Here is a 26928-nt window from a genome sequence, read left to right as displayed (position 1 = left end):
ATTCATCTGGCCCGCCGCCTATTTGACAAATTAGACACGAGTCCTTTTTACATACTTTTTGACTAGTTACCAAAAAACGCGCTCACTTTGCTCGCCAGGTGCACCTTGACTTGAAAAGGTTAGCAAACCGAGCTAGATTAACTTTAAATGTTATCGCGTTCCTTCAAGGTAATTTTATTGCACTTTTCATTGGTAGTATGGATGACAGCGTGTGGATTCAAATTATAAACCAAACAAACGCCTTTTTTCGCACTTTGCGTCAACGCTTTACTACCTCCTTAATCTAATTAAACACGTTTTTAAGTGCAAAAAAGATCCGAGGCCCGCCTGATTAACAGTTGTTCTAACATTTTAATAACACAATTCTTAGTTAACATTTCTTGCTGTCCGCAGATACCTTTCTGAGTTTTGTTTTGGCCAGAGACTAGAAAAAGGTTGCCGACCTCTGCGGCCGAAGACTAGAAAAAGGTTGCCGACCATTCAGCAAAAACCTTCTGTTGCAATTAGTTATAGGTTTAGGCCTTTTTCATCCAATTATAGGTTGACTGGCCGATTAAAATGCATCTACATTGCACAATTGTGTAACTAAAACTAGCACTTGAAACAGTGCTAACCAGTACGAATAACTTTGGTCGTAATGGTTGTGTTGACAGGTATTGTTTTCGGGTTTTGTATTAACACTTTTTGTGAATGTGGCTTGCGTTATTAGGACTTAAATGTGTAGATGACGTTTTACTACTTTTTTTCCTTCACAGTCGTGCGAAATTTATTATTGAGAAATTCGTCCAAGAATTTACCCTTTAATCCCGCATTATTAAAATGATTTACTGTAGCGCGCTTATTGTCACGTGACTACCGTTTTTTTCTGTGGGTTAAAGTTTCTGCAGGCTGCAGTCCTGCTTGGTTAATTGTTTTCATATTACCGGACATTAGAATGCGTCAAGTGTTTTCAACTTTTTTTTCTAATTTTCCTACAGTTTAACAAACTTTAATATGTTAGATGTTCCCATAATAATTGAAAAGTGATAACATTTTGTTTCTTACATAATTGTACATTATATGTTAGCAGAAAGAAAGTTAACGTTTGTTTTGCAATTTCCTGTTTGCACATAACTAACAGAATTTTGGAGGAAGTATGAATCGAAATGGACAAAGGTGACTGTTATTTCAAAATTCATTGAATAATTGCTTATAAACAAGTCAAACAGCGCTGATCTAATTTCCTACCACATTTTCAAAAGTGGTAAGATTTTAAACCAGCGCCAGTCAAACTGCTTAACTTTAGGAATCGATTTGCACGTGCCAAATTCTTGTGAAATTTGTTGAGCGAAATATGTGTATTTACGTGGTGAAAAGTTGGGCAAAATATGGCGCTGGTCTAGAATCCTACCACAGTTCTAAAATCAACGCACAAAATTTGAGTTAGGGTGCGGGTTAGCGTTCGGGTGTGGGTGGGTCAAGTTTTATTATATTTTTTGTTTAATAATAATACTTGACCCACCTTAACCCAAACGCTAACCCGCACCCTAACCCAAATGGTGTTTCGTTGTGGTAGGATTCTAGACCAGCGCCCCCCAGGAAATGAATATGCACCCGGTTTTCCCATATGTTATAGTAGCGGCGTTCATTTTTGACCTTAGTTGCACCTGGTCAACCTGAGTTTTTCGCAAATACTCCAGATTGGTTTTTCGCAAATACTCCAGACGTTTATTTCAAAATTCATTTAATAATTTCTTATAAACAAGTCAAACAGTGCTGATCTAATTTCCTAGCACATTTTCAAAAGTGGTAAGATTTTAAACCAGCGTCAGTCAAACTCCTTAACTTTAGGAACCGATTTGCACATGCCAAATTCTTCTGAAATTTGTTGAGCGAAATATGTGTATTTACGTGGTGAAAAGTTGAGCGAAATATGTGTATTTACCCAGTGAAAAGTATTGCAAGTACACCCTCTATTTTTTAACATACTACTCCTGCACCCCAGAAAAATGAATATGCACCCGTTTTTCCCATATATTATAGTAGCGGCGTTCATTTTTGACCTTAGTTGCACCTGGTCAACCTGAGTTTTCTCAAATACTCCAGATTGGAAACTTTGGATTTTGCGGGAGGAAGATGATTTTGCAACTTGGAATTGCCCGGCTCTAATAACACTTCCAGCAAAATTTGCGCGGCTTTAATAACGTTATTTGTAAAATTTGCACAGCTAAAAATTGCTATACTGAAGTGCTATACTGAAAACAGTTAGCGCGACTTTAGTTTTGCGTGTTTGATCGATTTTTTGTGGCTGACTGCATTTTACAGTGATTTTACATGAAAATGTCGCAGCTGAGCGGTAAACTGCGCGGGGATAAATCCTCTGCGCAGGCCTTAGTTACTTTCCAACCTGGCAAATACTTTTCAGACTCACATGTAATCTATTTTAAGCACTTTTTGGAAAGGTCACCTGTGTGAATAATAAAAAAGTGCAACTGTGTTGGAGATTTATCAGGCCAAACTTTCCATTCAGGGATTGACAAGTTGTATTATGGGGCAAATGTAGTGTAACATACAGGCTGGCAGAATCTTGCCAGCCTTCTGGTGACAAGCATTTTTGGCAAAAATTCTTCGGTTTTTTGGTCGCGCCCCTAAACTTAAATGATGTGTTCGCCTAAGGAATGTATGAACCTTGCCATGTTTTGGCAATAAACAAGGCTATTAATAATAAAATTAGACAACAAAACGTAGCGCCGGAGACGCAAAAAATTTTGTGAGATTAAGTCATTAACAAATACATAAGGGACAAGTGAAGGTACAACCTGGGGCCTGGGGTGTACGTACATGTCTGCTTAGATAAGTTGTTTTCAGGCAAACTTGTGTGAAAACGTGCTGCTCAAAACCAGATTGAAAAGCACGAAAAAATATTCTTTGGATAAATTTCCATTTTATATTGCTCGAAATAATGATATTTATAATAAAATTTAATAGAAATTGTCACAGTCACAGACAGTGCAACATGCCCCATAGTATGCATATTACCTTTGGGATAGATTTGTTGAAAACAAGACACATAAACCTAGTAAAACGCTAAAGTAGAAAAATTTTTGCATTTGCAGAATTAAACAACCAAAAATATACTTTAGGCCTTAGGGGGAGAAGCATAGCCTGGTACATCCTTGCGAAATGTTATACCTGTCCATTTGCGAATGTTATACCTGTACATTTAACAGGAATGGGGAATTCAACTCAATATACAGGAAATCAATTCAATATAGAAGTACTTGCCAATTCAAAGTAAAACTGCCAACACGTAACAATTGTATGATCAAAAGTGTGTCCTTTTTAAAATAATAAACAGTCTATATGCCTTAACACTGGCTTTTTCTCACTAAACATAGTGCTTCACACTACCGTAACTTTTTTCAAAATGACACAACACATTAATTTCTGCCAATTGTAGTGTGTAATGTTATTCATTATTACATATTTCCTCTTTTCAAAAACATATGTGATTTAATATGTGTGGAAACAACCACAAGGTATTTTGTAAATTAGATGTTGGAAAAAAATAAGAAAAAATTTTTTTTCAAATTTTTTTTTACTTAAATTTTTTTTGTACCAATTTCTTCGGTTTTTCTGCTGATTCTTCGGCCGACATAGTCGCCAAGTCGCCAGCATTCTGCCATACTGGTAACATATATATGTACATAAAAGATTTAAAAAAAAAAAAATAAAAAAAAAAATATAGATAAAATCATTTAAACTTCTTACTGAACAAATTCTGAAAAAATTCCCTGTACACTCTTCACTTTCTAAACTTAGTTAAATCAATGTGGAAACATGCCAGACCTGACGAATGAGCTTTAAAGTCTACTATATATATGAAAGATTTTACCAACAACCAATATCAAAATTGACTTTCAGCTGCCAGCCATTGCGTGGTCATGTAACCCAGATTTCTTTGTTTAAACTGTCAAAGCTCCTCTGTTTGTGCCAAAATAGTAAACATAAACAAAATTTTGGTAGAATGTAGAATATTTGCTTTGTTTTGAAAACATCTCTTGTATAAGTTTATATCCCCATATTTGTAGTGGTTTACAAGTTTTTAAGTGCGACCAAAATTTAAGTTTTGTGAACACCTCAAGACCTGATACGCAGTGGCATATCCAGGGGGATGGATGTCCCCCCCCACCCTTTTCTTTAGTGATATTATCGTTTTTGTCAGGGTTTTACACACAGTCCTAAGCGGCAATGTTTTTAATGTAATTAGGTCACATGGCTTAAGCTAATGCGAAATCAAAGTAATTGCGTTTTTCGTCTCCTGTTTGTTCGATTGTAAACGCAGGACAGTTTTTCTCTTTCGTATTTCCTTTAGGTTGGCTGATTTTTTTATCGTTAAAAATGTCGAGTTCGGTGCAGTTAATGTCCCTTGCTAAATTAGCTACTGTAGTTGGCTATGGCTATACTGTAGCTGACTGCCATCAAAACGTTCATAAAACCAATTATGATGCAATAATCCAGGTTACAGATTCAAAGCCGTGGGACATGAAAAGCTTATAATGCAATAATTCAGTTATGATTAAATTAAAAATATTTGAAAACTGAAATAAAAACAGTTCATTTGTGCAGGATTCAATCACCATAGAGCGACCCACTTTTTGACCCTGCGCGACCCATACTTTGAGAACCACTGTCCTAAGCCCACATGTTTATTGTGTAATTGACTCAACTTATTTTCTCTAGACCACAGCTTGTATTATAGCTGATTCGGTACACTGCTCGGCTCAGATGTGGCGCTAATTGTGTCATAATAACATCCAGGAAAAACGATGTTCGTTTAGTATTGCAGGTGGCAAGAGGAATGCTTGCAATTTACCTTACCGTCTTGGTTTAATTTTTCGCCTCGAGTTAACGATTGCACACTAAACTATTTTGAGGCATGGTTTGGGTCGTTAAAGTTGGCTTTTGCTAGTCGTTAATTGGTTGTGTCTGAATAATTATTTTTAATGACATATGGTAACAGTATAAAAAGAATATAAAATATGTTAGTTTTATTGTCAATTCCTAGAGACAGTTGAAAATGGTTTGATGGCGTTTTACTCCACTGGCCTATTTACTAAAAGTAAACTATTTAAATCCAATTTGTCCCTTGAATCAAATAAATTTAACTTAGTAAAAACTAAAACTTGAACACTTACATGATAGTTTGAAGAAAGTGACTTAAATACTGCCAAAACTACAATAATTAAGTAATATTAGACAGAACAAAACTGCGATATTTTAGTGTATGTTAGGATGAAATAAACTTGAATAAAAATAAAATAGTATATTTACAACATTGGACCTGCATGCCCTTTTTTACCCTTTCACCCAAACAACCCATACTGCTATTATACTAAATTTAACAGGTTTTAAGCTAGCACTCAGTTTAGGACAGGATCTTTCTGTATTCTCATGCACATGGTGTATTTGGAACAATGAGCATAGAGCAGGGTTCGGGAACCTTTTTAGCTAAGGGAGCCATAAAAGCCAAATATTCTTGGTTGTACTTCCATGAGAGCCATATAAAACTTTTTTTAACATCTAGGTACAGGTTGGCAACAAAAAGTAAATTTAGCGGGGCTGTTTATTAAACTTTATTTTGTTCTCTTTTAAAGGACTAACATATATGTTATGCACCAAAAATAAATTAGCCAAGTTTGCAAATCTTTAATTACGGATTGTTGAAAGAATAGGGCCTTTTGGACATTAAGAGATTCCTTCAAATGGGAAACATGCCTCGAAAAACAACTAAGATTTGCGAGAAGCGCCGAAAATTTTCAGTTATGTGTAATGAAAAAGGAAATATAAAGTTAGGACAACAGCTGTGGAATGTAGGTTTATTTGAGATCATGCTAAGAAATGATAGCTTAGATGTTTCTACAAGCAAGATTCTTTCATCAAAAGAGCCATATGGCGTCACAAAAAGAGCCACATATGGCTCTCATGCCATGGGTTCCAGACCCCTGGCATAAAGTGACAAAATTTCAAAACTATATATTAATTGTATGAAAAACTGATGTTGTACCAGCTACATATCAAACATTTAATATTGAAAGGTATTCCTTATAACTGGTTTTATTATTTGGGAATACTAAAATAATGTAAAACCAGCTTTCTATACACATACAACTGTAGAAGCATTTCAAAAATATAGTCTGGTGTAGTAGGCATAAATACAGGTTTAATTTGTAGCCTGAAAGGTAAACCAAATAGGAAACAACTAAGGTCGGTCGATTGTCGGTCGAACAAAAATAGTTTAGGCTAATGTCAAAAAAACAAACAATATATGCAAAAATATTGAAAAAAATGATATAGACTCATATAAATGGATGCTAAAAGACCTTTCAAAGATGGAACTTCAAGGAGGCTGAGGGAACATTGAAGGAATTGACAGTTGGCTTGAATATTTTATGTTAGACACAAGTGATGACACTTCTCATGTGATAGATATTTGCTGTTAATTTGTTAGGTGAAAGCAAGGTTTAACTGTACAACCTTGCAAGCTGGAGTGCTGGGATATGTAGTGGATGTATATTATACCGCCAATCTTCTTTCATTTTGACCAGATTCAACATAATTAAATTGTTTGCAAACAAAAGTCTATTCTTTAGGTGTTCATTGTACTACTATTTAAGGTGATTTTGTTAACCCTATAGTGGAAAAAGCTCAACCATGTATCTTAAAGAAATGCCAATTTTACAGCCATGGAGTTGCTAGGGCCAGTTAGTTAAAATGTTAGTTAGCAATAACGTATTAAACAGTATAAGTGCTGGTATTCTGGATAGATTTCCAGATAAGAACCTTTGTGGCCTTATTTGAAAGACCAATACCCCTAAACTTTGGAGTGAAAGACCTCAAAGACTAAAACTAAAGCCTGATGTAGGCCACATATTTTAACTCAGCGTTTGACTCATGCAGACCCCTACTGTCGTATAAATGAAGACTCTTGACCTTATTGTTGAATTTTTTGGCTGTTTGCAATTCTTTGCTAAATCCTGTTAGCCTATGGTGTATACTGACCAAAGACTTTCAGTCATGAATAAATTTATAATCTGTAGTTTCCAGGTTACACATTACTCAGTTTTGTGAGACACACTCTTTGGTTTTACAATGGAATACAAATGTTGTTGCAAAATACATTTATTTAATGTTGTGCTTTGGCGCACAAGTCAGCATTGATAGCTTGTGTGGTATATTCAGTAGACAAAGCAACCAAGATAGAAACCTTTTAAGTACATTTGAACATCAATATAAATATATCCTTTAGAGATAGTCGTGACTCGCCTGGAAGACATCGTTACTCACCTGAAAATTCGGATTACAGAAGGGAACGCGAGTGGAACGAATATGTTGCACAAGGACACCCTTTGGATAAAGATGTAAGTATAAAGCAAATTGTTTCCAAAAATAATATTTTTTATGGTAAAAATGCTGTAAAATTTGCAATCAGTTTGTTTTATTTTTTACTCCCTAAAGATACCTTAATAATAATTATTCTTTAAATGTTGGATAAAACAATGTATGTTTTTTGACATACATTGTAATAACAGTTGTTTATTATTACTTGTGAATTACAGCCATGTTTACAAACCAACATAAAGTTTGCTACTTGAAAAGTTTTTTTTTAATTTTGAATTAACATTGGAGATAATAAGCTGGCAAAATTAAAATAAAACTTCATCCTAATATCAAGAAAATCACTTCAATTGCACTGTCAATTTGTAATTTGTTTAATTTTGCTTCTTTGGCCATATTAATAATGATGTAATTTGGTATCAGAACTGATCGCGATACTTTATTTAGCATGCCCTTTATACTTTGGAGAAAAATGTCAACTCAAGTTTATGTTCGAGTGAAGATGCCTTTTTTGCATTTATTTTACCATCTGCAATACAAAACACAGATCTTTTTTCTGTGCACCAAGTCAGTTAGCTAAACAAAATCCAAGCTTTAGTTACGGGGAAAATAATTGCGTCAATTGCACACTAATCTTGGCTTGTGGTAATATAATATGCTTATAGAGACTAATTTTTGCTGTAACTATCATTTAATAAAAATAGAGACTCACTACAGTAAAAAATAGACCACTTTTTGAAAGATTCTGCTTTAGGTATAGAGACGATTGCTACACCAATACTGGAACAGCCATGACCCCCACCCCTAACTTAACATTTTTAGCAATAGCAAAAGGCATTCTATGGAGAAAAATGTCCTGCATCTACGGTAAACCCAGATAAGAGATAAAGAGAATTCATTTTAATTTTTGCTTCACATTAGTGTAAAAAAACAATGGCGCTTAGCCAGTGAAATGAACCCTGACAAAAATGTAACTGCCCCCACCCGATATGCCACTGTTGATATATACAAGACTCTATTTAAAATTTATGATTAATGACCTGGACACACTTCTTGTAATTATTAAAAAAATGAACTTATCAAAGCAACAGTTAACTTTCACCAGTTATCTAGTAAAGAATAGACAACAATCCTCTCAGTGTATTTGCTTAATGATCAAAACACTGTATGATACAGTTAATCAAGTGATCACACTAACCTATATGTAGATTAAGTCTGAAACCTTTTACAATTCTTTTTTTTGGTTATATATATATATATATATATATATATACAATCTAGGTTATACTAGTGCATTATTGAACTTTAATTTTGTAGGCATGAAGCCTAAAGAGTAAAACAGGTTGCTTATTATCAATAATATTGTTTTGAGGCCTACATAATGTTTTGACGAAATAAACTTAATTAAATCAACTGTTATCCCAGTTTTTTTCTTTTTACACTTCATTATTATGCCTTTATTATAAAATAAACAAAAGATAAAACGATAAATAGTGTATTTACCAAAATTGAGTAACACAATATATATATATTAAAAAAATAATCATCTGTCTTAGAAAAGACCTTATTTCATAATACACTTGCCAAGCATTTCTTTATTTGTTATTTAAACAAAAAATACTTGATTACAACAGAGCCTTAGTATGTCATTAATATCAACAGTCTGCCATTGATGAATATTTGACTAACAAAGGTACATGACTAATTAAGAATATTTTTTTTTTAGTTTTAAATTAGAAATAGTCAAAACTAAATTTAATCTGGAATCACTGGCATGTTAAATTAGTTGTTGATTCAAATAAAACAAAAGTTAAATGAGTCAAAATTGTGAAGTTGTTTTTTGCTCTAATTCGGTTGGGTTTAACAACTTAAGACATGAACCTTTATACAAAACAATAGAAACTGTATAAAAAAGATAATGGCATGTAATTAGCCCACTGTTTTTTTTCTGTTTACTTTTCCACTTATTTTAACCAAATCGACTAAAATACAATCACGAGTACAATAAATGATTAGCAACAAGGAATAAAAATATTAGCAATCCTGTTACCAAACTGTTTTCAAAGAGTTTTTTTCTTTAAACACTCGTTTCCTTAAAAATATATGTAGTGCTTGTTCCATGGGTGGTATGTCCATTTGGAACCGCTAATTTGTTCAGTTTCCGTCTCGGCACGGGATCTGTTTGTGTATGCTTTTCATTTGTAATAGGCCAATATAATTGTTGTTCGGTATTGTCCCAATGGCTCGATTCACCGCTTATGCATTGGGATGTTGTGGTAGCCTCATGGAAATTGGGTGCACTTGGGCTTTTGTAAAATGCTGCTGGAGGAACCGTCAATTGCTGTCCTTGGTTTGTTACGTCTATAAAATTTATAAATTGCTAAACAAATAGTGTAGAAATGAAAACCTATCTGTATAGGTTTGTGGTTCATTTAAAGGTGTGGTTTCTTAAACTATTTTGGCTTGCAACCCACTAAGAAAATCAAAAAATATTCACAGCACACTTCCTACATAACAATAATATCACCGCCCATAATGCACAGTAAGGCAATTGGTAAAATCTTAGAACACTGTTTTTAATCAATTATGTGCAGCCAGTCTTGTATGATTGGCTATATGCTTTAAAAACACATAAAATATATTTCTGAAGTTACAAACAGTTTTGTGTCACACTTCTCTTTTAAGGCACACAGTTTGAGAACCACTGATCTACAGTTTCAGGAGTGGTCATTAGTGTATGATTAAGTTTTACTTTTTGTAAGCAATACAGGATTGGATCTTTTCCAGAATAAAAAAAAAAAACGTAATTGTGGCATAACAAATGTTTCTGTTTTTTTCTACTATTTGCATTATCAATAACATAAGCATCTCAGCAATAAACACTGGTAAACCACCAATTTATTAAATTAATTATTTAGCGTACAGCTTTGTGTGCATATTTGCGCTTGTGCCGTCAAATCGGTGTCATATTGCCAAAGTCCCTATTAAAGCTTCAAAAACCCTACCTTCAGTGGTAAAATTACAGGAAATGCAGCGTCCATTTTGGCGCGACTGCAAGTCAGGTTGTGAAGTTGGACGCCCGATGGCACTGTCGTCCCTCGAATCGTTGTCCTTGTTTTTCCAGTCGGCTGGGGGTTGATCCCTTTTTGCAATATCTTCGTTCGACCTTGATATAACTTTCCTCGCTGGTGAATAAACTACAGTACAAAGAGTAGATTTTTATTTGAAAATCGTTGTCTCAGCAGTAAACGTGTACAAATGCGTGTCAATTTTCTAGTTTGCCGTCACTTCGGTTTCTTAAACGTATAAAAACTTTAAAAATTATACTTGTATCAAACTGCAAGAACCTTTCCTTGTTTTAGTAACCATAAAATCGCACTTGCACTTTCTACAAAATCCTGATATCACACTTGTCAACCGCCTTAAAACTAATAAGGCTTTGAATCCTGTAAATGTATTACTATTTTCAGTTTTCTATTGGATGGCAATATTGTGCATTTAAGCACGCCTATTCTAATAAAAACAAGTTATAACCAAATAACAAGTGCCGCGGGACGCAATTCGAGAAAAAAATGCCATAGACCATTAAGGGGTTTGAAGAATCCCCAGCTGTTTGACCCCCGCTACCAACCTGTTGGGCTGACACGTCGAGGCTTGTCCTTTTTGCGATCCTGTGAGTGTCTCCGCCACTCGGCAATGTTGCTGGTCATGCGACCACCTGGACCCGGTGACCTGTTGCTTGGTTTTGGTCGTTGGGCGCTTAATCCACCGCGACCCTGCATGTGGCAGCCGGCCCATATCGTGTTCATTTCTCTCCTATTCTGTTTGCTACTACTATGTACACTGTTGTACGCTCGGTACTGGGGATAAATTGCAGTGATTGATTTCCTGATTATATTATTGCAGCTAAAATAGGTTAGTTTTACTGCTTAACACAGATGTGAATATTACTACAAAATTTATCACGCAGCTTTTAAGATTTGTATCATGTAAACTTTATTCTCGATCGTTGAGTCAAGATGTTTATTACAGCTGGATTGTCAATCACCTAAAAATACCTCTATCTTAACATAATGAAGAAAGATAAGAGTCAGACATGTTCTTTTGTGTTGTTTGGCGTAACTCATTCGCCTAAATTAACGAGGTCTTGCTGCTTAGTAATCGTTGATTTACCTAATTATCGCAACCACCATCATGAATTAAACGACATCCGAACTACAACGATTTGACGTCATGGTTACCACCATGGCCGCAGTGTACATCGTACCCACGCTCACTACCTTTATTTGTCACCATACGAAACGCTGTTACTCTAGGAACTCTGAAGTGCTTTATACATGTATACTCTTGTTTTTGTTTTACATTGTTTTGCGTTGTATAAAATATGTAGTTAGTAATTTTCCTGTCCGATTATTTAAAACTAATTTGATAGAAAATACCCCGTCCTCCGAAAGACGCGGTTGTAAAACATCGAGGTGTTAATCCTGGGTAATTGATACGTTCAGTTTTAAACGATAGAAAAGACTGTCTGACAGAAATTTTCGCCAAATACTTTTCCTGAAACGGGGCTGCTGCAAAATGCGTAGTCAACTGTTTAATTGAAACTCGTCTGCTTAACGTAGTCGAACTTGAGCAAGTTCCGATTTCGCTTTCTCTCCCCCTTCGACGCACTACACAACAGAAGAGTCTTGTAGCTGAACTGAGCTCGTCTTTCTTTGAAATATTTCCATGTTACGCTTACGAGTAAGGGCATGAATAAGCGCTTCTTTATCTTAGCCATTGTTTGTGTCTTTTCACCTTAGGCTTCAGGTTATTTTTACTCAACCTGACAAATCACACGTCTGTGATATTGATTGGTCACCAAATCTTGTTTTTGTCCCGGCTGACAAGTTTAGATTCTGTTCCAAAGCACTATCCTTCCAGCAACTCAATTGCAAGGTCTGATTAGAATAATTCATGAGGCTTGCTTTTAACTCGGCTTCCTGGATTGCCGACATTTTCCTAATTCTACTCTCAGCCACTTGACTTTAATTTTTATCTAGGTCATTTTTTTAATGTCGCTGCTTGTCGAAATTAATTGTGCACAGGTAGGAAAAAAAACTAATAGCGTTGTCAGATAAGCACTTGACTTCTTCTACAAATAGCAAATATTTTTTGACATCCAAACGGTTTTCTAATGAAAGCTTCGTTGTCCACCGCCATGCGCCTTGTTCGATTCGATATTTTCCTAATAACTCTTTTTTTTCTCGTACGCGTAGCATTTTCCAGATATAACTGAGTCGGGCATTGGCTCGTGAGTTTTTCACATTTACTATTTGTATGCCAGGCATTTGCAACACCCGTTGCCACCCACGATGCAATATTGATGAACCCGCACCGGGTATATTAGAATTGATCAGTAGAGGTAATTTGGCGGGGACGATGACCATACGCTTTAAACCCATGCGCTTATATTTTAAGGAGCCTTCAAATTTTGCATCGATTTTTTAGCGTGTTCTTTCGTCGCCGTACTAATGAACACCTGCACATGTTACTTTAATATTGCCTGTCATTTTTTGGCAGCGGGGTTATGGCCTATTTGTACTCACATGCCAAGCCCTAAAACTGTAGGGCGATATTTCGGTTAAATATGTATGTATACGACAAGCAAAAAATTTTGCGCCTTGTTTATGGCACGCCTCGACCGTCCGATAAGCACTACGAGCAAAGGAGTAGCCTTAGGTGCGTCGGACCTCCATGCAGCTGCGCATTTTTAACCAAACCATTACTAACATAATTTGCTTAAATTCGCCTTTTCCACATTTAACGTTAACTGTTTCATGTATAAATGTTCTTTCAGAATATTTTTCAATCTGATACCAACGTTTAGATACTTTTCCGCTAAGAATAAATGTCGAATAACGAATAGAAGCAATTCATTCTGACTCACTTTGTAAACGTATTTATTTTTTGTATTAGTTTTGCGGTCATTCCAAATCTAAACACTTAACGACGCTCGTTAATCAACCTTGAACCACTACCGAACTAAAGCTGTAGTATTTTTAGAACTAAAAACATCTTTATCTTTGCGCTACGAACTGAACGTCTGCATTCCGAACTTACAGCAAGCAACCGTAAAATTACTTGCACAAAAAAGGCATTATGGCCGGACTGCAGACAGGGTGCTTCAAGTACATCTTCGCAGCGACAAATCTTAGTAATCAAATCGCTGAGCCTCTGCGCCAAAACCCAAACAGGAATACCCCGGGGAATATTTAATGATCACTCGGGCGAACCGTTAATGGGCGTCGCTGTCTAAGCAGAAAGTATGAAAAAATTCAATATTAGTTTACTTGGCAAAAAAACACACACAGCAAATACAAATTACTTTTTTACTTGTAAAACAGAGAAAGGTATCTATTTTCTTTACTAAGGTGGTAATAAATCTGGTTAAACAGAATACCAAAAATAGAATAACTATAAATTAAATTATATATGATTTTTAAAACTTTGTATATAAATCTTACATTTTAGCTGTTGTTAAGGGCGACTTACAACCACAACAATCGTAGCTAACCCGCGAATTCAATCTGGCCCAATTACGATTTAAACTGCACAAAAAAAAAATTGCACCTTAGTTTATACGGCCCAACGCATTGTTGTTTTAGACACCTGATCGATTTGTCCACCCGGTGGTCAACTAATGTTCGTTTGATTTCAGTACCCTAGGCAAGATGTAGATCGACGTCGTCCAGAAGAGCGTGGCCGCTACAGGGATCGCTCCCCCATACGGGACTATAGGGAAGACAGTGACAGACGAGGTTGGAGGGACTCTCCCCGGGATCCGCCTGCTCCGCGGTATACACGATTATTAATAAACTTTTTACTCCCAAAGTCCTATTTTTATTAGGTTAGAAATACATTTCAAATACAAATATGCATATTTTAAAACATGATTTGCCAATGAGGATATTGTTTTTTTTAGGACTTTGTATTAACTAATATTAAAATGAAAAAATCGAACAAACTAATAGTAACTCCACGTGTCTTGTAAACTTTTTTCCTAATCCTCTATAATGACCTAAAATATAAAAAATATTAACCCTGACCTGAAATATAAACTTTTATATCTGTACTTTGGATTTTTTTTATTACGAGTTAAAATTTTGTTTTTCGATTGGAAAACCGTCATTTGAGATACAGCGCTTTTATCGATTGGTTAAGACTTGATTAGGATAGGTTCATTAAACCTTAAAGCTGTCGCAGCTTTACCACAAGACCAATTTGCTTCGAGTTTTAGCGAGGTGTGGCTTGTCTGTCAATCAATTTCCTTCTTTCCCGTGCACTTTCGACGACTTTCACATTTGTTTACCGTTTATTTCCTTCGCAAATGGAAGTACAACCAACAAATTACTTTTGGTCCTGCTTTCTCGCTGTAATTACACTTGCATAATTCATACTGTAGCGAAAGTACGCCGAGTCACTGTTTCGCTCGATTCAATTTTTAATTACAACCAACGTATCGTTTTTCGCATTCACTTTTAATCCATCGGGACATTTTAAACATAGTCGCGCACGTCGAAAATACGGCTTAGTTGAACCCGAGGGTTGCTGAATGTTAAGCCAACTGTAGCCCTACTTTGTAGACTTTCTTATTGATTTTTATTGGACATTTGCGCAGGCCAAACTGCTGTGTCGGTGTCACTTAGGTCTTAGGCCATCTGATAAACCTTGTTAAATTAGCAATTGAGCGCAAAATTGTCATTGAAAGATTTGTTAGTGAATAAAGCTTTGAATCAAGTTGACTCTCCTCGCAAAGTACAAAAGTATACTCCATGGTTTTATCTTCAGTATTAAGATCGCAATAATATCAAAGATATAAGCGCTTTTCCAAAACCATACATCTTTTCCACCACCGTTTCCATTTAACCTTTTTTTTGGCAATTTTTTTCACGCAAAAATATGTAGTAAGAGCAAGACGTGGTTGTCGCGCTTGCAGGTAACGCTCTGACACTGGATTTGCAGAGAACGGGGGGATTACCCGAGGGATCGGAGCCGACGTGAAGATCGTCGTCACGGTTCGCCGCCCCTAAGCCGGGACAGGGAGTCAACTTGGTCGCGTGGTGCTTGTCCAACCGTAGTGGTCAATCGCGTACATGCCCACATAGACGAGAAACAGGTTTGTCAGCCTACCCTTACATTTTGTCGCTCACCTTGCCTGTACAATTTTTGTACTGTTGACTTCATCCAAAAAGGCCAAGGTTTACACCAGTGGTTCCCAACCTTTTTTGTGTGATGGACCGATCCTTTTGATGGTTTGACTGAAAGCTGTCGACTCCTTCATGAAATAAGTTTAACTTCGGGTTCGTATCCAGCGTTTCATATAACGGGGACATGAAACTGTTTGAAAATGACGGCACAAGGCTACATCAATAGCATGTCAGTAGTAAGCAAGAAACCTTAGGAGAGGTCTTGTTGTCGGTGAAAGTCGTTATAAATATTCAACTGAATTTGAGCCCAATGTTTGAGCGATGCGCGAAAAATGCTTTTTGCTTTAATAATCAATATACCCGGGTCATAAAGAGACCACACAGCGAAACAAAATTGTTGGTTAAGTGAGTAAAATATTTTTAAAAACAACGAATCTCCCCAGTTACAGTCATTTGCACAATAGCTTTGGTCTAAGTCATATCGTTTTCAACAAATAGCCAGTGAGGTCCCAGTGCAGTCCTCTAGCCTTGTTTTTAAATTGCATTAAATTAGGCGTCTATTTGCAAATTATCACAGCAAAGCATGTAGATCGTTAATGTTGTGCATGGAAGCCCATGGGCCTCCGAAAATACCTCTATGGCTACACTGTTGGGAACCACTGGTTTACCCCGTTAGGGTTTTTTGTATTCTCAGTATACCTCTTAAGTATTATTTTTGTGTGGTAACATATTGTTTTAAGACTATGTGTATTTACTAATTACTTGGTTAAAAATCGGCTTTAGCAACAAAAAGTTTTTCTTCAATTAATTTTGTGAAATAATGCATTGCCACTGTTAGTTTACACAACATCCTGAACTTTTAGATCCGCGACGAAGTTGAAAGATTCGGAGCTCCATCGCTCAGCGTCAGGATAGAGTATGATCAAGGTAAAATGGCTTTTATGGTATACAATGCTCAGTTGAATATATATTGTTGCTCTAGCGATACACCGATTTCTTAATGTACTTTACCGTGATGCGAGGCAGAATTAGGTTTTTTTCAGTGACTTTTGGAACCCTGCGGACCAAGTACCTACTACCGATAGTAGGGTTATATTTTATTTTAAAAAGGTAAGTTCACGCTGTGCTGATTTCAGGTGGATTTTCATTTCATTGGAACTTCGTATTAGGATTTTAGATAAGTTTACTGACAAAAAAGTCGCCTGCCGAACTTTTGTTTCAACGCAACAATTTGACCAGTTGCTGTTTCGGTTGCCAATTTCACCTCGCCCAACAACTTCGACGGAGAAACACTTGTATTAGGACGCAATAGCAGTTTCTATTGTTGTTATACTTTTATATTACTCGACGCTGACACTTTCGACTGTTGGGCAATGCAGGTTCCAATGGCGGTAACGAACGAATATGCATCATCGAATTCGAAGGCACCCGGGACGCCATCGCGTGGATGACAGAACACCAGGTGGCGGCCACTAGATGGCGCAGCGTAGAAGCCCCTTGGGCTTGCTGTTGTCAACTGTCACGAGATCAAGCATCGTTTCGTTGGAATTACAGTTTTTCTTATGTTTTTACGTAAATAAACCGCCCTTCGCCGCCCGGACGGCAAGGGTCCTTCATAGAACTGCAGGTGCATTGATCAATGACGATCGTGCCCCATGACACTTCATGTTATTCGTAATTTGGTAGCTACGCTTGAAAAGTCACCGGCAGCGTGTTGCATCGTTCTTCTTGAAAAAGGAAACTGTTCGTATTTGGAAGCTAGGAAATGTCGCGCTTTTCAATCAAACTTGAGTTTGACGGCAGTTTTCGTGATGCGCCAGGCGCTCAAACCTTGTCCTGTATTTCCTTGTTCTACTTTTTGACCATTGCTTTTGTCATTTGCAGGGTTCGCTTCGTGTCGGACGCGATAGATTACCGATGAAGTATTTCGATCCACTTGGCTCGGACAGACAGGAGCGGTCGCCGCGGCGAACTAGCAGGGTATAATATAATGATATCTATTTTGATTGCTGATATGACCTGAATACAGAGGCGTAGCTAAGGGCGTGGGGTACATATGTTCCCGGCCCACCAAGGTACTGGGGTGCCAAAATGAGGCTTTTCTTCTTTAAATACAGTACAGTGTTTTATTAAAATTTTAATGGTTTTTCGTATAAAGTAAGGCATATTATGTTAATGTAATAGAAAATGTGATTAAAAATGGAAGAGAGGGCGCCAATTTTATAGTTTGTCCCCGGGCGCAAAATATTCTGGCTACGCCTCCACCTGAATATAACTTCCATTGGTTTTACATAACATACGCCCAGATTAAAATGTTTAATTCAATGAAAAAGGCACTTTTTTGTTTAGTGTGAAACTCACTCTTAAAATAAATTTGATCGCATAAAAAGTTTTTTTTTTTTTATAAACAAAATACGCATCACGAAGACGCACTGTTTTCTCCATTGTATACATGCGCGACATGAAAGGTTCACAATGGATACTTAACCCGTAAAACGTAAATCTAGGATCGCGAACGTGACCGCGACCGTGAACGATACTACGAGGAGCGAGAGGAAAGAAATGAACCACGAAAGTACGACGAAGAGAGACGATCACATGGAACACCAAGCGACAGTAAGCTGTTCGTTTTACTGGGTTTGGGGTTGCCTAAGCGGGTAAAAATATTAGAAACAAAAACAGTTACAAACAAATAGATGTAATATTGCACTCAAAAAAATATTTTTTTTACAGTGAAATACCTTTCCAACGCTCTTAAGGCTTTTCCTTTTGAGATTTTTTTTTTCTAACTTTACAGTTTTTATAACGTTCCCTTCCACTTCCATTAAAAAAATATTTTTTTGTAAAACGATTTTTTGGTCATTTTTATTGCCCTTTAAAATAGATTAAGGTTTGTTTTACGTCAGTGGCACACGGTTGCAACGCTTCGCTAGTTATGTTCCCAATTTGAATTAAAAAATCGCTTAATGACTGTTACCTCGTGCACATAAAAGTCATAAACTAACAAAGGGCTTGTGGGTTTCAGCAATGATCGTGAAAGGATTGGATCGAAACACGACCGAAGGCTCCGTTCGCAGCTCGTTCGAGTACATCACTCACTTTCAGCTGGTCGACATACGCCTTGTGCGGGACAAGCTCGGCGTTTCGAGGGGATTTTGTTTCGTGCAGTGGAAGAACGTGGAGGTATGGTTAGGGCCATTTTTTTAGTAAGTTTCTGTTTCTGCCTTGGGTAACCTTTGTCTGAAAGTATTTTGAAATATTTTGAATAACATTAGCAAACTTTATTTCAATTTTCCTTTTATGTCCAACATTAAGCCAAACCTAAAAATAGAGTTGGCTTCATATACCAGGCAACATATCATTAGATAGATAGATAGAAAGATAGAAATTAAGCTAAACCGCACAAACCTCAAATGAGTCGAGTCCTTGACTGTGTTTTATGTGTATTACACTCAGTAGTTTTGTACAGCCTTAAAGCAGTGGTGTGTAATCTTTTCAGGAATGCAAGCAAGTATTGGAATACCTTGTTGGCGCCACCCCACGGTTTCACATCGACGGCAAACACGTGTCGCTCGAATTCAGCACACCACAAGGGGTCAGTCGTAAGCCGCCCAGCCAACCCGCTTCCAATTCGGCGATTTCTGCCGCTGTGCAGGTTGCCGAAGCCGCAATACAGGCCGCGCACTGGTCCCAGGTTGGTGTCTTGATTGCCAGTGTATTTGGATAGACTGTGGCTTTAGCTTCAGCTCAGAAGAAATTCGTCATTTTGTGACGAGAGATTTCTTAACAAGTGCACAAATCTTGTGCTGTAAAAATTAGTAAGACTGTACTTTTTAACTTAAGCTTGGATAAATTTGTCATTTTGTGGTGAGAGATTTCTTAGCAAGTGCACAAAACTTGTGCTTTAGAAACATATGTTCAGTGTCTAGCTAGACGGCACGTTAGCTTTTTGAACAGTAGAGAACAAACGAAAGCAATAATACATTTGTCCTGCGATGCTCATACTAAGCCAAACCTATTACACCTGCACGTTGATGTGCTTTCAACAAATTTGTATAACTCATCTCCCTGCATAATAGTTAGTTTTTAGATATTTGTTAACTTAATATTGCTCTTTAAACAGGGTGGAAAAGGCGATGGAAAGCCGGATGTAAAAGGTGAGTTCGCTTATTTTATCGAAATTGCCAATATTTTTGTTAACATGTATTTGTTCTCTGCTCAGCGCCCGTAACACCACAGCGTCAGACTCCAGCGCCAAAGCAAACGCCGCCGAAACCGCAAGTAAGACATATGTTTTTGTCAGCTATTCTTCATCTCATGTAGAGATAACTTGACCTGAAAAAGGTGATCTATATTGTCTAGACGGGAACACACAATAATACCGAAAAAGCAACAATACCTAAAGTATAAAATCTATAATCTATAATACCATAGTGTTAAGCCCAAGACGCAATACAGCCAAATACGCTGGATAAGACATAAACCCGCCGGAATAAATCTTAAATTCATTGAAATAAGGCCTAAATCAGGGGTCGGCAACTTTTTTCTAGTCGCGGGCCAAAACCAAACTCAGAAAGATCTTTGCGGGCCGCACAAAATGATAACTAAGAATTGTGTTATTTTCATGTTAAAACAACTGTGAATCAGCCAGACCTCGGATCGTAATAACATTTAAGAAGGCTGTAAAGTGTTGGCGCAAAGAGCGAAAAAAAAGAGGCGGCGGGTCGGATGAATTACATCGGCGGGATCCGGCCCGCGGGCCGTAGGTTGCCGACCCCTGGCCTAAATGTACAAAAAGCCTTTAACTGTAGTGGCTGGTATGTGACGATCGGGGGGCATAGGTCTGGCATCGGCCGTTTTGGTATGTAAAAAACTATATCATAAAGCTTTTTATTTTCTACAAATGTCAATCAACAAATCATGTCAGTTTTAGTCTTAAATTTAAGGAATTTTATTGACCTCACCCAGGTACCACCGTCTCCACCAGCCCTGCTTCCCGGCCAGTACCCCCCGCCTGTTCCGGCCCAGTTTCAGTTCGATCAAACCTCTGGATACTACTATGACGCAACGACGGGACTTTACTACGACGCCAACTCCCGGGTTAGTTCGTGAAGCCTTTGTTTTATCGCCATGGCGAAAAGCATTGTTTTGCCGCCTAATGAACGAAATGATAATATAAATATATACACGTATGGCCACTTTGTAGTATTCGGCGTATCTGTTATGTTGTCTGTCGTCCCTTTATTTATGACAAGTGGCCTGACCAATAATATAAAGACTGCAAGAAGTCGGTATCCCATTGGTGTATCGCTGTCAAACTTTCTTGCTTCTTAGTATTTTTACAACAACTTCACGGGCCAGTACCTGTACTATGACGCGGCGCGCAAGATCTACGTTCCTGTGTCGAGCGAAGCGCAGAAAGCCGAAAAGGAAAAGAAAGACAAAGAACAAAAGGAGCAAAAAAAGATCAGCGCGAAAAAGGCAAGCGACGCCTTTTATTTAACTTCTTTGAACTTTTAACGACAATCGTTTAATAGAAGTCGGAAAATACGTTTGTGCTTTTGTCCAACCAGAGCCCAACTTTAGGCAACATATCTTTTAATCGTCGTGCTATTCAGTGACTGCTGATTACACACTACGTTAACACAAAATGTGGGAATTTGATAACTTGGTCTTGGGGGTAATGAATACTTTCTACAACTAATAAATAACAAAAGCCTTCTAAATGTTTAAATTCTCTTTAAAATACAAATTTTTAGGCCATTCTAGTGTTATTGATTTATATATTAATTAGTCGTAGGTCCGAAGTCTCTAAAAAGGGCAAGAATTGGTGGTTTAAAACATAGTTTTATTAAGACATTTGTAGTTTACTTTTGAATAAGGTCATTTCCGTATTTTAACTCTAACCTGCAAACCTCAGATTGCAAAAGACATGGAGCGATGGGCAAAAGCCCAGAACAAGAAGAAGGAAGAATTTAAAAAGTTGATGGAAGACAAACCTAGTGGAGGACCTGGCGGAAATAAAGAGTCTTCGACAGGTCTGTTTGTATTGTGGTAAACATGTTGAATTACGACAACATAAACGGACGTGAACAATACGGGCTTAGGCTTAAACGTGTCTAAGACCACATTGATGTTGTCATGGCTTCTATTTTACTTCCCATCCTTATCACACTCCCGTCGACAACCAATCTGCCAACATCGCCACATGATATACCAAATTAAACAAAATACGGCTCCAAACGAAGAATTTGTCATCAAGACAAGACAACTTTGTATGTTCTTTGTTTGAAAGGGAATTTTTGCAAAGCGTTGTCGTGTGAATAACGTATACTTTAATGAGTTGACAATCGTGATTGTTATTTCAGCGGACACCGTTTACATGATGCTGGAGAAACAAAGCTCGGAGGCTGACCGACAAGCCGCCGTGTCCGCTGCTTACAAGGAGGAAATGTTCAAGATGCCTGAACATCCGGCTGGGGTAGGTTTTAAATGTATTTACTGCATACTACGGTCGGAGTCCATGAATACCATGTTCTACATACTTGTATCTAACTTAAAATTTAATTCCTCAGTAATTTCCCCAGCAGTGATAAGGTGTTTAGAGGGACCGTACCGGGTCCTCAAGGCTCAAATTTTTCAAACGATCTCTCAAAATATACCTTACTTCAGTAACTATGTTGCGCCAATTCTTGATGTTTCTTGCCTAGCGATCGTCGCTGACCAGAAGTCGCACTAAGTGTAATATTAATCTTTATTGACAGAATTTGTCGCGAACGTCAACGTTGAGCTCAATCTTTAACGAGGTGTCGAGCGCGTACGCTTAAAAACCGACTGTCTCGCACCACACCAAAAACTGCCAGGGTTATTTTGATTCGGCAGTTGCTAAAACAAAAGAATTCTCTTGGGCTTTAGAACAAAAGCATAAAACATTAGGGCTACTCATAAGTAAATTCTTTTAAAGTGTAAAGGTAACAGGTAAATTTAAACAAAGAAAAAAACAAGCGAAATTAAGCAAAGTCAAACATATCAATTTGCGTTAAACTCCAGGAGACGTTTGGCCGTTGGTAGTTAAATGAAAAAAAATTGTAAATCGCATTTGCAAAGGCCAAAAAAATCTAATAGTTTATAAATGATTCGGTCTGCGTATTGCATCTGCATGCCATGCTCGAGTTCCTAATAAGAACATAAATTTCATCAAAAGATATTTTTTCAAAAAGCTAATGACACATCAAAAGTTAATTACAATTGTTGGCTCGGTGGAACGTCCGAATTTAGGTCTGAAATAAACTGCCTTTGAAAAGTATCCAGGGCTTAACTCTCGCAAACATATCTTACTTTTATTCCAACTTCAACGTTCCAGAAGCGAGCTGCAGCATCGGATGCCAGCGGAGGACTCGTGTCCTACATGAACACGAGCGACAGCGATGAAGAGGAAACTCCTGAAGAAGAGGAAGCAAAGCTGGTGGACTGGACCAAGCTGGCCTGCTTGCTGTGCAGGTTGGTATAGAATGTGTTGCTTGCACCACACTGTTAAGGCATGGCTGTCGTGTGCGATTCGTACAAGTGGTTTAGTACTTTTACTCGAACTGATATTTTTATTGAAAGTTTTTTTCCTTCCCACTGGCAGTGCGATTCTATTTTTTTCATCGTTTGAACCCTTTTTTGTTGCATAAGTTTGAACCCCTTCTAATTATTCCACAGGCGTGGATTTCCGTCCAAAGAGGTCCTGACGAAACACATCGAAATGTCAGATCTTCACAAGCAAAATCTTGAGCAAAGGTAAGAGAAAACGAAGCAACGCTTATATTTCATAGTACTAGAGTATCACGGATAACGGTGTACGTTATAAGGCAGTCCAAGGAATTTTGGGGTTTAGAAGAGCGTTTTTTTTTTTCAGTTAAGCTGGCATTTTTTTATTTTAACAGTGCTGATTAGTGTGTTTTGTTTACAATTCCGCTCTCTTGTGTGTTGAATTTAATGTATTTATTTACATAGGCTTCAGGTATAAATCTATAAAAACATCTCAGCAAAGTCTTATTGTATTCGCTGTTAAAAATCCCGAACAAAGTTCCATTGTTGAATCTGTTAGGTTTAAATAACTTGAAATTGCAACAAATGTAGTCCACGCCTTTATTAAGTTCCTTAACGTTTTTTAGAAGGAAAAGCCGCGTTGGTACCCTGACAAAGAAGAAGGCTGCAGGAGGCTTAATGGGTAAGGACACAGGAGTCGACACACAGATCAAGTACAGGGATCGAGCTGCCGAGCGGCGAAAGACTTTCGGTATCACCGAACCTCCGCTTCGCAGGAATGAAATGAGGAGCGAAGCCCCTGTGTAAGATAAAGTTTGGTTTAAACGCTGTCTCTCCCTAACTATAATTGCGTCTCCTTGTATGCCGGTTTGGATGTTAAGGATACTTAGTGCTATTTGTCTGCAGACCATACGAGCAACCAACGAAAGACGGACTGGACGATCGTAACCTTGGCAACCAGATGCTGCAAAAGATGGGCTGGAAAGCCGGATCGGGACTTGGAAAATCCCAGTCGGGAATCACAGCTCCAATCACCGTAAATATTACTATTTTTTAAAACAACCGTCAATAAATAATATGCAAATCGGTTTTGCATTTTTCTAATTATATTTAATGTTAATCGTTCTTTTTTTGTTTTTTTCACGAAATGCTAATTTAGCATCAATTCATATTTTTTGCAGGTAAAACAGCGTTCTCGAGGCGCGGGTCTTGGAATGAGGGGTTCGTCGTACAACTTGGACGGAAGCGAGGGCGATTATAGGACCGCTGCTAAGAAAGTCACCTACATGAGATATCTGGAGACCGACTGAAGTTGACAGAACTAGATTAACACAACAAACACAGTTGCTGTGTTCTGGCTAAACACTGCACAGTTTTGACTGTAGTCTGCACTACAACTGGAATTTGCACGACGGTGGTCGGAAGAGTCGCGATTGTTGTTGCTGGGAGTTGTTTTCTGTTTTTCGTCTAAAAACAAGTGCCTGCATTGCTACCATTATAAGTTTGGTTATCTGTTAAGGCGTTTAATATATACTTTTAGACTCTTGTATAAAGCTGCACAAATTCTGGTACTTCAGCATGGTTTTATGCTTTTGATTAAATATATGTCTGTACTACAGACTCGTAGTAGTATAGATGAGAAGACCGTCACCTTTGATATATGGTAAACAAAAGCTCGACCAAAAATCTAGCCTTTCAGGCATGCAACTAGTAAACCATTTTATGAAAGTAGTTTGTTACCACCTGTTTCCACGGTAATACATTATTTTATAGTGACTTTCAATTTTAATATTTTGACGCTGATATGTTTGAAATAAAATCAATGAGCAAATGTAGGTTTCTATTAAACCAATTAATCAAATAACATGTTCAATTTGTCCAGCTGTAACTGTGCAGATCGAAGTTTTTAGGAAAGTTTTGCCAAACCGGTTAAATATAATTTTATGTTTATTTGAGACAGCGAAAAGTGAGATAATAAGCATAGACGAAGAAAAGTAAATTTACTTTACCTTGATTTTTAAAGTTTACCTTACTAACAAAATTTTACTTGAATGACATTTCCATTATATCTTTGACAAATAATATTAAATTACGTGAAAAACCCTAAGGCTGGAGTATTGAATGAAATCCTGTCAACCAAACCAGGTAAAGAAAACTGATAGCAAATAAAACGTAAACCTGAACTGTTATGAGGTGTCTTACGATTTTATGTGCGACGTGTGGTTACTGCTATGACGCAAATTGCATTTGGAAGTTTGCTTTAATTCGCCTTCGTTACGGCTAATTAAGTTTAGTAATTCTAAAATCAAACAAAATAAAAAATGTCCCCTTCTATAGTGATTTGCTGGATCCGCCCTACCCTCCACTACAAAAACTTTTGTGGTTCACAAGTGCTATTTATCTTACCGTTTATTACCTAACTAAAAATCAGAATACCAGCTGCTGCCCATTTTTCTAAATCAGTTAATAACCACAACAAAGGGGTCTTGAGTCTCAAGTGTTGGTCAAAATTTGCCGGTCATGTGGTTTATTAAAAAAAGTGGACAAGATCAAACACGCCAAAACCAAGACAAGTGGTTGGCGATAAAAAGCACCCACCATCGCACCGATGTCGGTATTTCTGTAGTTGAAGTTTTACAAAGAATACCTCAAAGTCGATACGAATTATGAACGCTACTGTGTTTTTATTTAGCATTGCGTTGTGTTTTGTTGGTGTAACATCGCAAGGTAAGTTATTGATTTTTGTACCACCAGTTCAATACTGCTTGTAGCGTTGGTAACGTATTCCCACAAAATGTTGCTTAATAATTGGCTGTCGCCAGATTTACTGTTTCGTTAGCTCACGACTTGCTTATATGTAAAGATAAAATGCTTTGAAAAAATTAAAAACAAACTATTTTAGGTCAGGAACAATAATGTTGTGCTCATTTGGATTTTGGGTCGTCGCGTTTTCTCCATTGTAGAAAAATTATTTTCTAGTTTGTAGATATTATACAGCATAACGTTGATTAGCCTACGTCGATGGTTTTTATCACTTCACCCATTTAATAACCACACAGTTACGACAGCAGTTACACTTTTCCAGAAAGAAGAGTTTGTTATGTTGGAACTCGTATCACAACTGCGGGGAAGGTTAGCAGCAACACGATCCAGACGAACTTGACTTGTGCGCCCGACTCTCGATGCTGGCTCATTACTATTGGTTTCAACGCAAACGGACGCCAAAGTAGCTCAACAAATAAGAATGTTTTTTAATTGTTAACGAAAATTTTATAGTTTTGATTTATATTTCATAATTCGTAGATATTTACCGAAACGAAAGGTATAGCCTAGCACAAAAACCTAATTTTAAGGGTTTCATAAAACAAATTTTAATTTTTAAATCCACTTTTATGTATGAATTTTTTTCTAAAGTTGTAGCAACTTAATAAGCAATTCAATTAATGCGAAAAATGTAGGCCTGAATCTTACCAAGGCATTTTGGCTATGCAATAATCCAAGTGTAATTTTTATAAACTTTCAAGAATATTTCAAACTTTGTAAAACCTGTGTTACCTTCTATCGGCGGACATCAAATAAAAAAATATTTTGTTTAGCTGACTCAACTGAATTCAAACTTTACCTTTAAGTAGAAAGGAGAAATAAAACCTATAAAATATCAATGTAAATATATTAATGAAACTTTGTTATTGTAATATTGGTCTTCGCAGCTGTTTCGAAAACTAAATTAAGCGAAAATGTACAAAGCGCCAATGTCAGGTTTCATTTTTGAATGCTTTTAAAAATCATCTGTTCTTTAATCAGCTATTTCAAGGAGGTACAATTTTCA

At 37.1% G+C, this 26928-nt stretch overlaps 2 protein-coding genes across 2 annotated transcripts; one reads left to right on the top strand and one right to left on the bottom strand.

The window, feature by feature from the left end:
* Positions 1–983: 983 nt before the first annotated feature.
* On the top strand, positions 984–24946 carry LOC146164458 (RNA-binding protein 5-like). Its single transcript, XM_083381261.1, has 21 exons — positions 984–1155; positions 7289–7400; positions 14078–14214; positions 15382–15535; positions 16430–16493; positions 16946–17028; positions 17451–17546; positions 18074–18182; positions 18592–18749; positions 19066–19260; positions 19690–19723; positions 19789–19847; positions 20535–20666; positions 20901–21047; positions 21487–21604; positions 21935–22047; positions 22933–23066; positions 23271–23348; positions 23726–23902; positions 24006–24135; positions 24281–24946. Exons 1-21 carry the CDS (start codon positions 1136–1138, stop codon positions 24407–24409), a joined length of 2379 nt encoding a protein of 792 aa, XP_083237387.1. The 5' UTR covers positions 984–1135; the 3' UTR covers positions 24410–24946.
* Positions 9109–11099, bottom strand: LOC146164459 (uncharacterized). Its single transcript, XM_083381262.1, has 3 exons — positions 11009–11099; positions 10383–10574; positions 9109–9738 (listed from the first exon to the last, which is right to left on the bottom strand). The coding sequence occupies exons 1-3, from the start codon at positions 11085–11087 to the stop codon at positions 9455–9457; spliced, it is 555 nt and encodes a 184-aa protein (XP_083237388.1). The 5' UTR covers positions 11088–11099; the 3' UTR covers positions 9109–9454.
* Positions 24947–26928: the final 1982 nt, after the last annotated feature.

Source organism: Ascidiella aspersa, chromosome 2 (genome assembly GCF_963924565.1).
Source record: "Ascidiella aspersa chromosome 2, kaAscAspe10.2, whole genome shotgun sequence".
Taxonomy (NCBI): domain Eukaryota; kingdom Metazoa; phylum Chordata; class Ascidiacea; order Phlebobranchia; family Ascidiidae; genus Ascidiella; species Ascidiella aspersa.
This window is presented reverse-complemented; position numbering and strand designations above follow the sequence as displayed.